Source organism: Rattus rattus, chromosome 16 (genome assembly GCF_011064425.1).
Source record: "Rattus rattus isolate New Zealand chromosome 16, Rrattus_CSIRO_v1, whole genome shotgun sequence".
Classification (NCBI taxonomy): domain Eukaryota; kingdom Metazoa; phylum Chordata; class Mammalia; order Rodentia; family Muridae; genus Rattus; species Rattus rattus.
Window position 1 is genome coordinate 29,567,647 of NC_046169.1, and position 13,248 is coordinate 29,580,894.

Consider the following 13,248-nt stretch of genomic DNA (forward strand, 5'->3'; position numbering starts at 1 on the left):
CCTTTCAAATTACATCTCATCTCATTTCCTATATGCTCTTAAAAAGGTTACTTCAAAATGGAAGTAAGCTAGATGTGGGGGTACCATCTTCTCGATCTTAGCACTAAGTCTGTTGAGGCAGGTGAGTCACTGTGCATTGGAGGCCAGCTTGGGCTACATAAGAAGACCCTATCTTAAGAAAACAAACACAAAAATACAATCCGGGGTTGGGGATTTAGCTCAGTGGTAGAGCGCTTGCCTAGGAAGCGCAAGGCCCTGGGTTCGGTCCCCAGCTCCAAAAAAAAAAAAAAGAAAAAAAAAAAAAAAAAAAAAAAATACAGTCCGGGGAGAGCAGTGTTTGCCTTGCAGTCATAGTACCCAGACCTAATTTCTAGAGTCTGTATGAAAGGCCTTGAGTAATGGGCCCCTCTTCTCACCACAGCTCTGAGGAGCTGGAGCAGACAGTCTCTGTGGCTGGATGGTCATTTGGTCTAATCTAGTGGTCAAATTCCAGACCAGTGTGTTCCAGAGAGTCTGTCTCAGAAATAAAGGTGTGTGGGACAAGAGGTACGGGCTTCACATAAATATGCATTTACACACACACATACACACACACACACACACACACACACACACACAGACAGACACAGACATATAAAACCAACCAACAGAATAAAAATACTGAGCTAATGTTTTTGAAATTAAATGCCTACTGGTGTTCTCTCTCTCTCTCTCTCTCTCTCTCTCTCTCTCTCTCTCTCTTTCTCTGTGTGTGTGTGTGCGCGTGCGTGTAGTAGGTTATTGGCAGTTAATTTCTTTGTTTTCCTAGACCTGATGGTGATTTCTGTCCTTTTAAAATTCCCATTAGATGCATTTGTAACATAATTTGAAGCATTTAACTTACAATATTTTCTCCAAGAAATATATTTTGTTTCTTTTACTTTTTTAGACAAGCTCTCACGTGTCCCCACCTGACCTTCAACTCACTGTGTAGCTGAGAGTGACCACAAACTCTGTCCTTTTGCGCTCCCTCCCGGTCTGGTGTGTGTAGTCCTCTCCCGCCTCACTGGTAGGCTCTGAGGAGTAGTGAGGAGAGCAGCATGGGAAAGGAAAGGTTTCCCTGAGCAGCAGCACTTGGGGTGCAGCTCAGTGGTAGAGCTCTTACATGTTTCAAACCCCTGTGTCGATCCCCAGAACCTCAACACAAAGAGCCCCTCAAAATACCAGGAAACACAGTGCCTCCTCCAAAAAACATAAGCACACACACAGACATGAGAGTGGGAGCAAAACAAAACAAAACAAGAAACAACCCGTGTGTGATTGGTGGGTGACCTGGAACCATGGAGACAGGTGGATCCCTGGGAGCTTGATGACAGCCAGTCCTGCCTGCTTGGCAGAACTGTAGCACAATGAGAGACCCTGTCTCAGATGGAAAAAGATGCTTAAGAATGACACCAGAGGTTGCCTCTGCTTTTCGCACGCACGCACGCACGCGCGCACACACACACACACACACATGCATACACACATACACAGGAATCCACAAACATGAACAGTTAGACAAATACTGATTTGGGTCAGTTGTGTGTGTATTGGTGCCTATGGTACTAGCTAGCTGCTTGGCGGACTTTAGTGGGCAGATCACACAGGTTGAAGAGTTTGAGAGCAGCCTAGGCAACAAACCTGTATGTAGTGTGTAGTTTCTACTATTCTGCTTTAAGCTCCGAGCAGACTGGGTTACCAGCCACCGCCCTGGTTCCCTTGGATCTGTGGATGAAAGACAAAACATACACATTTGCTCGTATTTAACCTGCCTTATGGCTCAGTGGCTGGGCCCTTCTAAGCCTCCAGTGGCTGGCGTGTTCTTCCCTTTGCTCCTGACTCAGCACCTAAATCTGCACTCAGCTTAGATGTGTTTCTAATCGTCCACCTGCTGCCCCAGGCCCAATCGGGATCCGGGCCCGATCTCACTTGGCTGAAGGCTTTCTCTCCCTCTGAAGCATGGAGAATTCCCTTTCCTCCTCCTATGTCTCCTAGCTTGCCTGCAGGAACCTGGAAGTCTCACCTCTTCCACCCAGCCATTGGCTGCTGGCTTCTTTATTGATTGATCAAGAACCAATTGGGGAACAGGACCTTCATCATTCACATACGATTTTTTTTTTTTTCTTTTTTCTTTTTTTCGGAGCTGGGGACTGAACCCAGGGCCTTGCGCTTGCTAGGCAAGTGCTCTACCGCTGAGCTAAATCCCCAGCCCCCATATGCGATTCTTGATCAAAGCATCAGAACTACTCCCTTACACCCATTCCAGCACTCACATAGCAGCTGGAAACTGAAGTGACAAGTGCTTTTGCCTACTGAACTATCTTGCCAGCCTGTTTGTTGTGACAGGGTCTCATAGAGCCTACTGTGGCCTGAAACTCAGGATGTAGCTGCGTATGACCTTGAATCCTGATCTTCCTGTTCCTTCTTTTCCTGTTATGGGGTTGTAGGTATTGCTCAGCTAAAACTTGGTATTTTTAAAAATAGGAGAGATTGGGCTGAAGCGATAGCTCAGAGTACTGGATGTTTTTCCTGAGGACCCAGGTACAGTTCCCAACACCTGTACGTCAGCTTACGACTGTGTATATAACTACTTCCCAGTGAGCGGATGTTGTACTGTGGCCTGCAAGTGGTGTACTTTACTTCATGCGGGCAAAACACCCATACACACATTAAGAAAACAAAAGGCCTCCCACACAATAGGGTTCTTAACCCCTGGGCTATCCGAGCCCTCAGTGGTTCTTTTGAGTAGGACTGTTGGTAAATTTTCCATTGCTGTGAGAGAGTATGTAAAGTAAGCAGTGTGAAGGACAAGGCTTATTTTGGTTCATGGTTTCAAGTTTTCAATCCATTGTCACTTGTTCAAATTGTGTTTGGGTCTGTAGTGAGGCCGAAGAGTATAAACAGACTGACGAAAGACTGCTTCTCTCAGGGAGGCTGTATTGTGAAGAAAAAGAAAGGCCTGGGTTCCTAGGGCTTATGTCAGGGACACGCCCCCATCGAAGACACGCCCCTAGTGACCTACTTCCTTCTACTGGGCCCCACCTCTTGGCATTATTTATCAGTTGGGACCAGGTCTCATCCAATGAGCCTTTGAGGGACAGTGAGGCTCCGGATCATAAGGGTGGTATTTGTGGACTGCTAACTGGGTCCCAGTACCCCTTAGCCTTTACTGTTCTATTCTGGAGGAAACATAGCCAGAAAGGACTTCAAAGCTGACAATAGTAATCTGACATTTTAGATTTTCAGTTTAGTTAAAATCTTTCATGATTTTTTTTAAGGTGCTGATCTTGATAATGGATTTTTTTATTGTTGGTTAAATGATTTTGTTCATTTGTTTCTTTTTGATTTTCTTTTCTTTCTTTTTTTTTTTTTTTCCAGAGCTGGGGACTGAACCCAGGGCCTTGCACTTGCTAGGCAAGCGCTCTACCACTGAGCTAAATCCCCAACCCCTCTTTTTGATTTTCTTAAGACAGAGTTACTCTGTTTGGCCCTGGCTATTCTCAAAGTTACTCTAGATTGGGCTGGTCTCGAACTCAAGAGATCTGCCTGCTTCTGCCTCCTGAATGCTGGATTAAAGGTATGAGCCACAACCACCCTAGCTTTTGTTTTAGAAATTTTAAAAATTATTTATTTTATGTATCTGAGTACTCTGTCACTGTCTTTAGACACACCAGAAGAGGGCATCGGATCCCATTACAGATGGTTGTGAGCCACCATGTGGTTGCTGGGATTTGAACTCAGGACCTCTGGAAGAGCAGTCAGTGCTCTTAACCACTGAGCCATCTCTCCAGCCCCGTGTTTTAAGTTTAACCGTTTCTTTTTTGTTTGTTTTTAAGTTTTAAATATCTTTAAGTTTAATGCTCGTCATGGGATGAAGTGACCATTGCTATCCTATTCTAGAACAAAGAGAAATTAGCAGCTACTTGAGAGGGACCTCACCTCTGCTTCCATCCTCATTCATTTACTGAGTGGTCCTAGCATGTTCTGACCTGGAGAGCTCTACTTTCCTGACAGCCAGCGTGAGTCAGCCTGGGTTCCGAGGCCACAGCTTGATGCTTGTTAATCTCCCTTCTAGGTCCTGACTCTGGATCCGGCCACACACAGGAAGCCAAAGGAGCAGGCTGCCAGCATCCATTCCCATAGCTTTTTGAATACTCTCGATGACAGAATATCCTTTTCCCCAGACTCCGTTCTGGAACCAAGCCTGTCTAGTCACTCTGACATTGACTCGTTTTCACAAGCAAGTCATAATGCTTCTCAGGTATCTGGGTTCCCCAAATATCCGTCAACTACGAAAGCATCACCTGTGGACACTTGGAAAAACCATGCATTCCAAAGTGAAAGTAGGACCAGTTCCACGATCCCTTCACGCTACACCATCACTAGCAACGATATCTCAGTCAAAACTATAGACGAAGAAAACACTGTCACAGTGGCCTCAGTCAGTCAGTCCCAGCTTCCAGGTACAGCCAACAGTGTCCCAGAATGCATTTCATTGGCTTCCCTGGAAGATCCTGTGATGTTGTCTAAGTATGTATTTCAGCGACTGGCTTATACTGTTATTAGACTTATGATGTCTGATTGAATGATGAAAGTGATTTCTATTGGACCACAGCAATATAAAAATCTTAATGAAATATAAGTAATGTGTCTTTTTCTTTAACTATTGGCAGCTTTGTTGAAGTGAAAGATAAGGCTGGGTATGGCGGCACGTGTCTGTAATTCCAGCACTTGGGGGGTGGAGGCAGGCGGATCTCTGTGAGTTCTTGGCCAGTCTGGTCTATATATTGAGTTCTAGGCCAGCCAGGGCTGCACAGATAGACCCCGTCTCAAGATCAAAAACAAAGGTGCTGACAAAGGCATCTAGTAGATGGGAGCTAATCAGAGTGCTTCTATGTCTAGAGCACATGGGGCATCTGCTGTGCTTTCTGGGGCGAACGGAGCAGCAGGCTGTACTCTGGCTCTGAGAATGACTATGGTGTGTGTGTCAGCTGCTTTTCTCATCACTGTGCCCAAGTACCTGGTCATAGCCTCTTAGGGAGGAAAGGGTTATTGCGGCTCTCAGTTTGGGGGGATACAGTCCATCGGCATGGTGGCTGGGAGGTGGGCCTGAGACAGCTGCCGACGGGATGCCTGCAGTCAGGAAGTACAGAGAGATGATGCTGGTGCTTAGCATGCTTTATCCTTTTTCCTTTTTATTTAGTCTGGGATTGGTGCTCCCCACTGTCCCCCACATTCATGGCGGGTCAGTTAAACCTCTCTGGAAACACCCTAAAGACACACCTCTGTGTCTCCTAGGTGATTTCTCTCAAGTTGCCAGTGAAGATTCACTGCCACAGGTCCGCCTCTTTCAGTTGAGTCTGAAACACATGGCTTGAATCATGAGACCGTGCCCTTGCTTGTCTTCAGGGGTAGAGGATGCACTGTCCTAAGAGCGTCTTTTCCTTACCGACAGGATCAGGCAGAACCTCAAGGAAAAGCACGCACGACACGTAGCCGACCTTCGAGCTTATTATGAGTCGGAGATAAGTGCTCTGAGACAGAAACTGGAGGCCAAAGACATTTCTGCTGTCGAAGAGTGGAAGAAGAAAAATGAAGCTCTTGTGGACAGGTGAGACTCCCATAGAGCTGATGCTTCTCCAACGTGAGTCGATTTCGTCCTTAGAGTATATCATGATGGGGCAGATGCCGGAAAAATAGGTGCTTTGCATCTGAAAATTTAACACAAAAGACATGTAGACCAGAACATATCTAGAGACATGAATGATATTTTTTTTTTAAGATTTATTTATTTATCATATATAAGTACACTGTAGCTGTCTTCAGAAACACCAGAAGAGGGCATCGGATCCTATTACAGATGGCTGTGAGCCACCATGTGGTTGCTGGGAATTGAACTCAGGACCTCTGGAAGAGAAGTCAGTGCTCTTAACCAACCGCTGAGCCACCTCTCCAGCCCTCTATAGAATTCTTTTTGTATTAACAGTTCTTTTTTTCTTTTTTTTCTTTTTTCTTTTTTTTTGGAGCTGGGGACCAAACCCAGGGCCTTGCGCTTTCTAGGCAAGCGCTCTACCACTGAGCTAAATCCCCAATCCCGTATTAACAATTCTAAACCTATTTTTTATGTCCTTGTGAATAACTTTACAGTCCTATGGTTCTCTCGAGCCTGTGGGGCAATTTTGCCGCTCAGAGAGGCACAGCGATGCAGGGGAGGATGCACTTGGACTTGCCTTTGGGACTGCTCCGCTCGCTTGTCTGTGATTTCCTCCTGAGAGCACTGTTTAGTGTTATAGACCTGGTGAGTCCATGAGCTTAGAATTCAGAGGGCTGGAACAGGTGGAGGTTTAGGTGAGCAGTGAGAGCCTCTCTAAGGGGAAAACATGGGGGACCACAAATACTTAGTGAATAGTTTAGTACTAGGCCATATTAGTTCTTGTGTTTGTTGACTTGGGTGCTTGAGGGGCCAGAGAGTCGGCTCAGTGGTTAAAAACGAATACTGCAGTTGGAGGAGGTCGTCCACACCTTTAATTCCACCCACCCTCAGGAGACAGACGGATCTCTGAGTTTGAGACCAGCTTGATCTGCAAAGTGAGTTCTAGGATAGCCAGAACAGAGGACTATTGCCTGGAAAGAAACGAATCCAAAACAAAACAAAAAAGAACGTATACTGCCCTTCCAGAGGGTCTGAGTTCAGGTTTCAGCAGCAGGGTTAGGCTTGTCTTTAATGTCAGCTTCAGGGGATAATGTTATGGGGAGCTCACTAGAGATGATCACTCAGACAGCGTGTGTCGCCAATTGAAAGTCTTTATTCAAGCTGGCTGGAACTATGCTCCAGTGTTCATGGGCCTGCCGTGGCCTTGAGTGTCCAGAACAATGGGTTTTTAAGGGCAGAGACCTCCTCCGGGCATCTCCTCCAGGCAGCTGCAGAGTAAGCAGTTGGGAGCAAGCAGTTCTAACAGAGGCTAAGATAAGTTAGCTAGGACATCCTGACCTTTGGGTCCTAGAACGGAGTCGGTAGTTTTCCATGGGATTTTCTATCAAGGAGATCAAATTCTAATTTAATCTGGGAACAGCCTCAGCAAGAATAAAGGATGGGGGACCCTCTGCACTGTCTTTCCCCATTTTAATCTGGTGCCCTTGGCAAGTGATGGCTCTATAGTTAAGAGCATTGGCTGCTCTTCCAGACAAGTCTGGTTCAGCCCACAGCACTCTCAGAGCGGCTCATAGCCGTCTAATTCCAGTCTCAGGAGATCCAAAGCCCTCCCAGGCACTGCAGTACCTATGTGACATGGACATTCACGCAGGAAAATACCTGTACACCTGGGATAAAAATCTCAAAGGATCAATTAAAAAATAACGTAATAAAAGTGCAGCCTTCACAAAGGATTCCTACCGTGAGGTGGTTCAGTTGGCCAAGTACTTGCATTGCAGTGCGAGGATGCAAAATGTAAAACAGAGCTGGGCACGGTGGCCCACTAGTAACTCTGGTGTCGTGGAGGTGGGGACAAAAGGATCCCAGCACTCAATGGCCTTCCACTCTAGACAGGCCAAAGAGAGACAGACCCTTTCTCAGAGGCGGCGGCTGACAGTCCTGCAGATGACAGCTGAGATCCCTCCAGTTTCTTCACACATGTATACGCTCCACAAAAAGAAAAGTGCATTAATGTTGTTTGAAATAGCTCAGAAAGGACACTGTGCCCTGACTTCAAACGGCGCAGCTCTTTATATCCTTCCAGAAATTGTAACGCACACTTGTATGTCCAGGCAGATTTTTTTATACTAACATCAAGCCATTTTGTACAGTGCTCTCTATGTTAAAAATACAAAATTTAAATATCAAATTATGTTTGATGAATTCACTATGTGCAGTTTGGTGGCTGAAATCTATTAACATTGTGTAGCCATCCAGCTCCAGAATAATCTTCGACTTGCAAACTCTGGGTGGGGGTACCAGATGCCAGGCCTGGCAACCCGAGCTTGATCCCTGGAGACATGGTGGAAGGAAAGAAGAAAAGATTCCTGCAGTGCGTGTGTGTGCACACACACACACACAGAGACACATACACACATACACTAGCATGTATGCACCCTTCAGCCCCCACTGAATAAATAAATAAATGAAAAAATGAAAAACAAACCCCTGAACGTCTATCCTGGAGATGTAGCTCAGTGGGTACGGTGCTTGCCCAGCATGTGTGACGTGTTAAGTTCAGTGCCCAGCAGCCCTCCCAGTATAAACATAAATGTTGGAAAAAGACGAGTGACAAAACAGACATTAGTAAAGAACTGAAGCCTGTGCTCATTAGATGGTCATCCCTCCCTCCCTCCTTTTCCCTGGCCCCGGTCACCTCTGCTCTCTGCGTCTCTATGACCTTGCACAGACTGCAGGTAAAGTCCCGGTGTTTATCATTCATGGTGGGAGGGGTGGTACTGGGAATGGAACGCAGGCTCCGCAGAGGTTCGATATGTGCTTTGTTGCTGACAGGCAGTGACAGATTTCCTTCGCTCAGCACATCCTCAAGACCGGGGCACGGCATTACAGTGTCCTCTACTCCAGGCCCAGCAGTCTTCCTCATCCCAAATGCCACATTAGGGTTTCTGCTGAAGGACACGGTTCTGTCCACCTGCTTTTGCTGCTGTGAATATTTCAGTATCTCGTCACATCTTAACGTTCTCACTTTTCTCTCTGGTGCTGATAATGGAACTCAAGGTCTCGTGCTGTGTTCTAAACTAGAACCTTCCTCTTGATATGTCCTAGGGATCATTCTGATCATCGCTTTACCCTTTTATCTTTAGATACTAGACCATCCGGGGTGATGTCCTGGGCGTCGGCTAACATTGGGGAGTTTGCTTTATTCTACATATCGGGAAGCCTCTTGGGTTAGTTTAATGCTCTTAAGTGAAATTATTTTGTTCTCTAACTGATTCTAAATTTCTGTTTCCTAGGTGTGGCCAGCTGGATAGTGCACTGACTGAAGCTACTAGTCGAGTGCGAACCCTTGAAAAGAAGAACAATTTGCTAGAAATAGAAGTGGTACGTGCTCATTTGAGGGCTGGCTCTAGTGCACGGTGTTTGAATGTGTGGATCATTGCAGCTTCAGTCTTACTGGCTGGATGTGTAACCAGCAGTGCAGATGCTGGGGTTTTTGTTTGTTTTATTTTATTTTTTTTTTTGAGATAGGGTTTCTCTGTGTAGCCCTGGCTGTCCTGGAGCTCAGCTCTGTAGACCAGACTGGCCTTGAACTCACAGAGATCCACCTGCCTCTGCCTCCCAAGTGCTGGGACTAAAAGTATGAGGCACCATGCCTGGCTCATATATTCTTTTTTTTTTTTTTTTTTTTCTTTTTTTTTCGGAGCTGAGGCAACAGGCCTTGGCGCTTACTAGGCAAGCGCTCTACCGCTGAGCTAATCCCCAACCCCTCATATATTCTTTATATAGTTCTTTATAAACAAAATTTTGGTTAAAAAAAATGCCAGCTTTGTTCTGTACGTTGTCTCTGCTTTAACACCTGGTTCTTTTCTGGGTAGAATTCAGGTCCTTGCTAGGCTAGGCCACTGTCACCCCAGCACTTTGTTGCAGTGTTCTAGTTGACTCTGTCTAACTGGTAAACTGCACCAGGAAGTTAGGGATTAGTACGGCTCTTGTTAATCTTATTTTCTGATGTTTTGTTTAGAGTTCTTGCTGTGTTATAGCTTAGAGTGGCCTTGGGCCTGTGGGCTTAAGCAGTCTTTGCAGTTCAGCCTTTCAAACCAGTGGGATCGAGGCAGTGGATTGGACCCAGCCTTAACCTTACATTTGACATCTATGGCCTGGCACCTATATGGTATTCCAGATATAGCCATTAAGTGAATGCTAACATGTGTAATGCATTTTTAATTTTGTATTTTCAAAGAGTATGGTTAAAAAGCCCCCATCCCTGGGGTTGGGGATTTAGATCAGCGGTAGAGCGCTTGCCAAGGCCCTGGGTTCGGTCCTCAGCTCCGAAAAAAAGAAAAAAAAAAAAAAAAAGCCCCCATGCCCCACCATACTAGTCTTGAGCAGTGTATTCTAGGACAGTTTCATAACTCCTCTGATGTTTGTGGTTATTTTTTTCTTCATTGGGGTGATTCACGAACAGTCCTGCCTATGTGGGTGCTAGAATCACTGTATCCTGGTGTAGTTGTTTTCTGTGCCTACCTTTGGTTAACCTCGTGGCATTGTTTCGTTAGAGTGGTCCTTTCTAGACTCTGTCCCGGGACACAACAAAACGTGTCCACAAAGCTTCCATCTGTGTGTTTTGTTCTACTGCACATAATTTTTAGCTAATTCCGAGGCACCTTTTTCACTTAGAGTGCTTTCTCTCCGTCTTTAATGTGCAGAGTGACTTGAGAGAACGCTTCAATGCAGCCAGCAGTGCCTCCAAAATTTTGCAGGAACGAATTGAAGAGATGAGGACAAGCAATAAAGAGAAAGACAACACCATCACGCGGCTAAAGTGCCGGCTGCAGGATCTAGAAGAAGCCTTTGAGAATGCTTACAAGCTCTCAGACGATAAAGAAGCCCGGCTGAGACAAGAAAACAAAATGTTTCAAGATGTAAGCAGCCAGCGCCGGTGCTCAGCACCGTGCTGCTCTCTGACCTCCTCAGACAGAAGCAACTTAAGGGAGAAAGGCTTGATTCTGGCCTACAGCTCAGGACCGATAACTCGTCATGAAGGGGAAACCAGGGCTGCGGGCAGGGAGAGAGTGGTGGCAGGAGCAGGAGGCCGCGTGGTCACATGACAGTCACTTAGGAAATAGAGAGTAAGCAGGAAGTTCACCCAGGCCGTAAAACCTCAAGGCCCAGCCCTTGTGGCTCCCTTCCTCCAGGAAGTCTCCACAACCTTCCCAAACAGTGCCAGTAGCTTGGGGACCAAGTGCTCTAAGTGACACCTGTGGGGACCATTTCCATTCAGACCATAGCTGGTTGAAAGTAGTGTGTTAGCTCATGTACTGTGATGACTTTCCTAGGCACATTTTGGTCTAAGCTCTAGACTCTAAAGTAACTGCTCGTAGTTCCAGATAGCCTCTTAGTGGACGTGGTCACAGGAATTCCGCAGCAGGAAGTCAGCTGTAGAAGGCGGCTGAGCTCCCTCACTCTTCTCTTTCTAGTGAGGCAACTTTTGAGCTGTCATAACCTCTGTGTTGTGAGCCACCATGTGGGAGCTGAGCCATCTCATCAGCCCTTGATTTTTTTTTTAAATCTGATTATGTATGTGTATGTATGATGCATGCGTGTGGGCACACGTGTGGAGGTCAGAGGACAACTTTCATCAGGGTGACAGGTGAGGGCCCTTACCTAGAAGACAAGATGAGTTTGAGTCCCAGGACCCACAAGTATTCCTCTGACCTCTACATAGCATGATATGTGGCTCTTCCACAGTGGTCTATAAGGATTGAGTTCAGACTTGCGCGTCAAAAGCTCGTACCTCAGGAGCTGTTTGCTCAGCCCAGGTCTAAATTTTTTTTTGGTTTATTTTTTTTATTCTGTGTGTACGAGTGTTTTGCTTGCATACATGTGTACTGTGTGCTTTCTTGGTATACACAAAGACCAGAAGAGAGTGTTGGATCCCCTGGAACTGCAGTCAGATGGTTGTAAGCTAAGTGGGTGCCGGGAACTGAACCTGGTCCTCTGGAAGAGCAGCCAGTGTTCTTAGCCACTGAGCCAACTCTCTAGACCTCAGGTTTGAATTTTTTGATGTTGATTTAATTTCACGTAAAATTGGATTCATAAAACATTGATACTGGATTGGCTTCCAGCTTGTCTCTTCATAAAGTTTCTTTATATTTCACTTTATTTGTTTGTATGTTTGTGTATGTGTGTATGTCTTCACACATCCACATATCATGCTATGTAGAAGTCAGAGGAATACTTGTGGGTCCTGGGACTCAAACTCATCTTGTCTTCTAGGTAAGGCCCTCACCTGCCACCCTGCTGGCTCTCTTAAAATTTTAATATCTGGATTCTTAAGTTGTGGTACTTAAGTCTGAAATCATTCTTGACGTCTTCCTGGTAGCTGAGGGCATATTTTTTCCCGTGGTCTTAGACTTTACTGTCATGGAATTACACAGACCTGGTTCCTCCAGTCTGAATGGAAGCTGGACTGGTGGTGAGGTCCTCACATTGCCTTGGTAATTCCACAGGCTGTAGTTGCTCTAATCCGTTTGATCATGGCCTGTGACTTCTGCCTCCCGCCTCTGTTGTGGGCAGCTGGTCTTCGTCACTGGTTTTTCTTTCTGTTCTCCTTAGAATTCTTATTACATAGATGTTGGATTTCACATTGATTCTTTAACTTTTAAATCTCTTTTTCTTATTTTAACTGTGTTTGTGTTTTGTTGTTTGCTTGTTTTTAAAAGACAGAGTCTCTATTATATAGTCCCTCATTGTCCTGGAACTCACTGTATAGACCAGAATGGCCTCAAACCTATGGACATCTGCCTGCCTCCGTGTCCTGAGTGCTGGGATAAAAGGCATTTACACATCCACTCCAGCGTTTTTAATAGATTATGCGTGTGCGTCACCTGCATGCAGCACCTTCAGAGGCCAGAAGAGGGTGACATATCTCCTGGGACTGGAGTTGTGAGCCATCCTGTGGGTGCTGAGAATTCAACCTGGGTCCTCTGGAAGGACAACCAGTGCTCTTACCCACTGAGCTATTTCTCTAGGCCTGGGCGCTTTTTAAAAAGCCCTCTTGAGGCAGTGACTACCCTAAATACTCTGTTCTATTCTAATGACTTCCCACCCCACCCACATCCATCATTTTTTAAAATGTGCTTTTATTTTCAGCCCTGCCTTCTGTTCCTCTCATTCCCTTCTTAGGTTTTACTGTTCAGGCCTTTTCTATATGGAAAAGTGCATTATCTGTTAAGATTGACTTTTTCCAGGCTAACCAGAAAGGAGCTTGGCTGGGAATAGACCTAGAGTCCTCCGGAAGGGCAGCAAGTGCTCTTAATCCCTGCACCGTCTCTCAGAATTGCCTGCGACTCCAGCTCCTAGAGATATAGTGTCCTCTCCTAGCCCTGCCCAAGACACACACACACACACACACACACACACACACACACACACACACACACACACACACACAAATTAAAAAAGAAAAAGGGCTGGAGAGATGGCTCAGTGGTTAAGAGCACCGAGGTCCTAAGTTCAAGTCCCAGTAACCACATGGTGGCTCACGACCATCTGTAATGGGATCTGGAGTGTCT

At 45.9% G+C, this 13,248-nt stretch overlaps 1 protein-coding gene across 4 annotated transcripts in view; it reads left to right on the forward strand.

The window, feature by feature from the left end:
- Mphosph9 (M-phase phosphoprotein 9) overlaps positions 1-13,248 on the forward strand; it is a 64,977-nt gene that overhangs the window by 22,749 nt on the left and 28,980 nt on the right. For all 4 annotated transcript variants that reach the window (XM_032886467.1, XM_032886464.1, XM_032886465.1 and 1 more), the window contains 4 exons: positions 4,097-4,551; positions 5,477-5,632; positions 8,968-9,055; positions 10,381-10,596. In XM_032886467.1, coding sequence (XP_032742358.1) covers positions 4,097-4,551; positions 5,477-5,632; positions 8,968-9,055; positions 10,381-10,596 — 915 coding nt within the window. The remainder of the gene's footprint in view (positions 1-4,096; positions 4,552-5,476; positions 5,633-8,967; positions 9,056-10,380; positions 10,597-13,248) is intronic.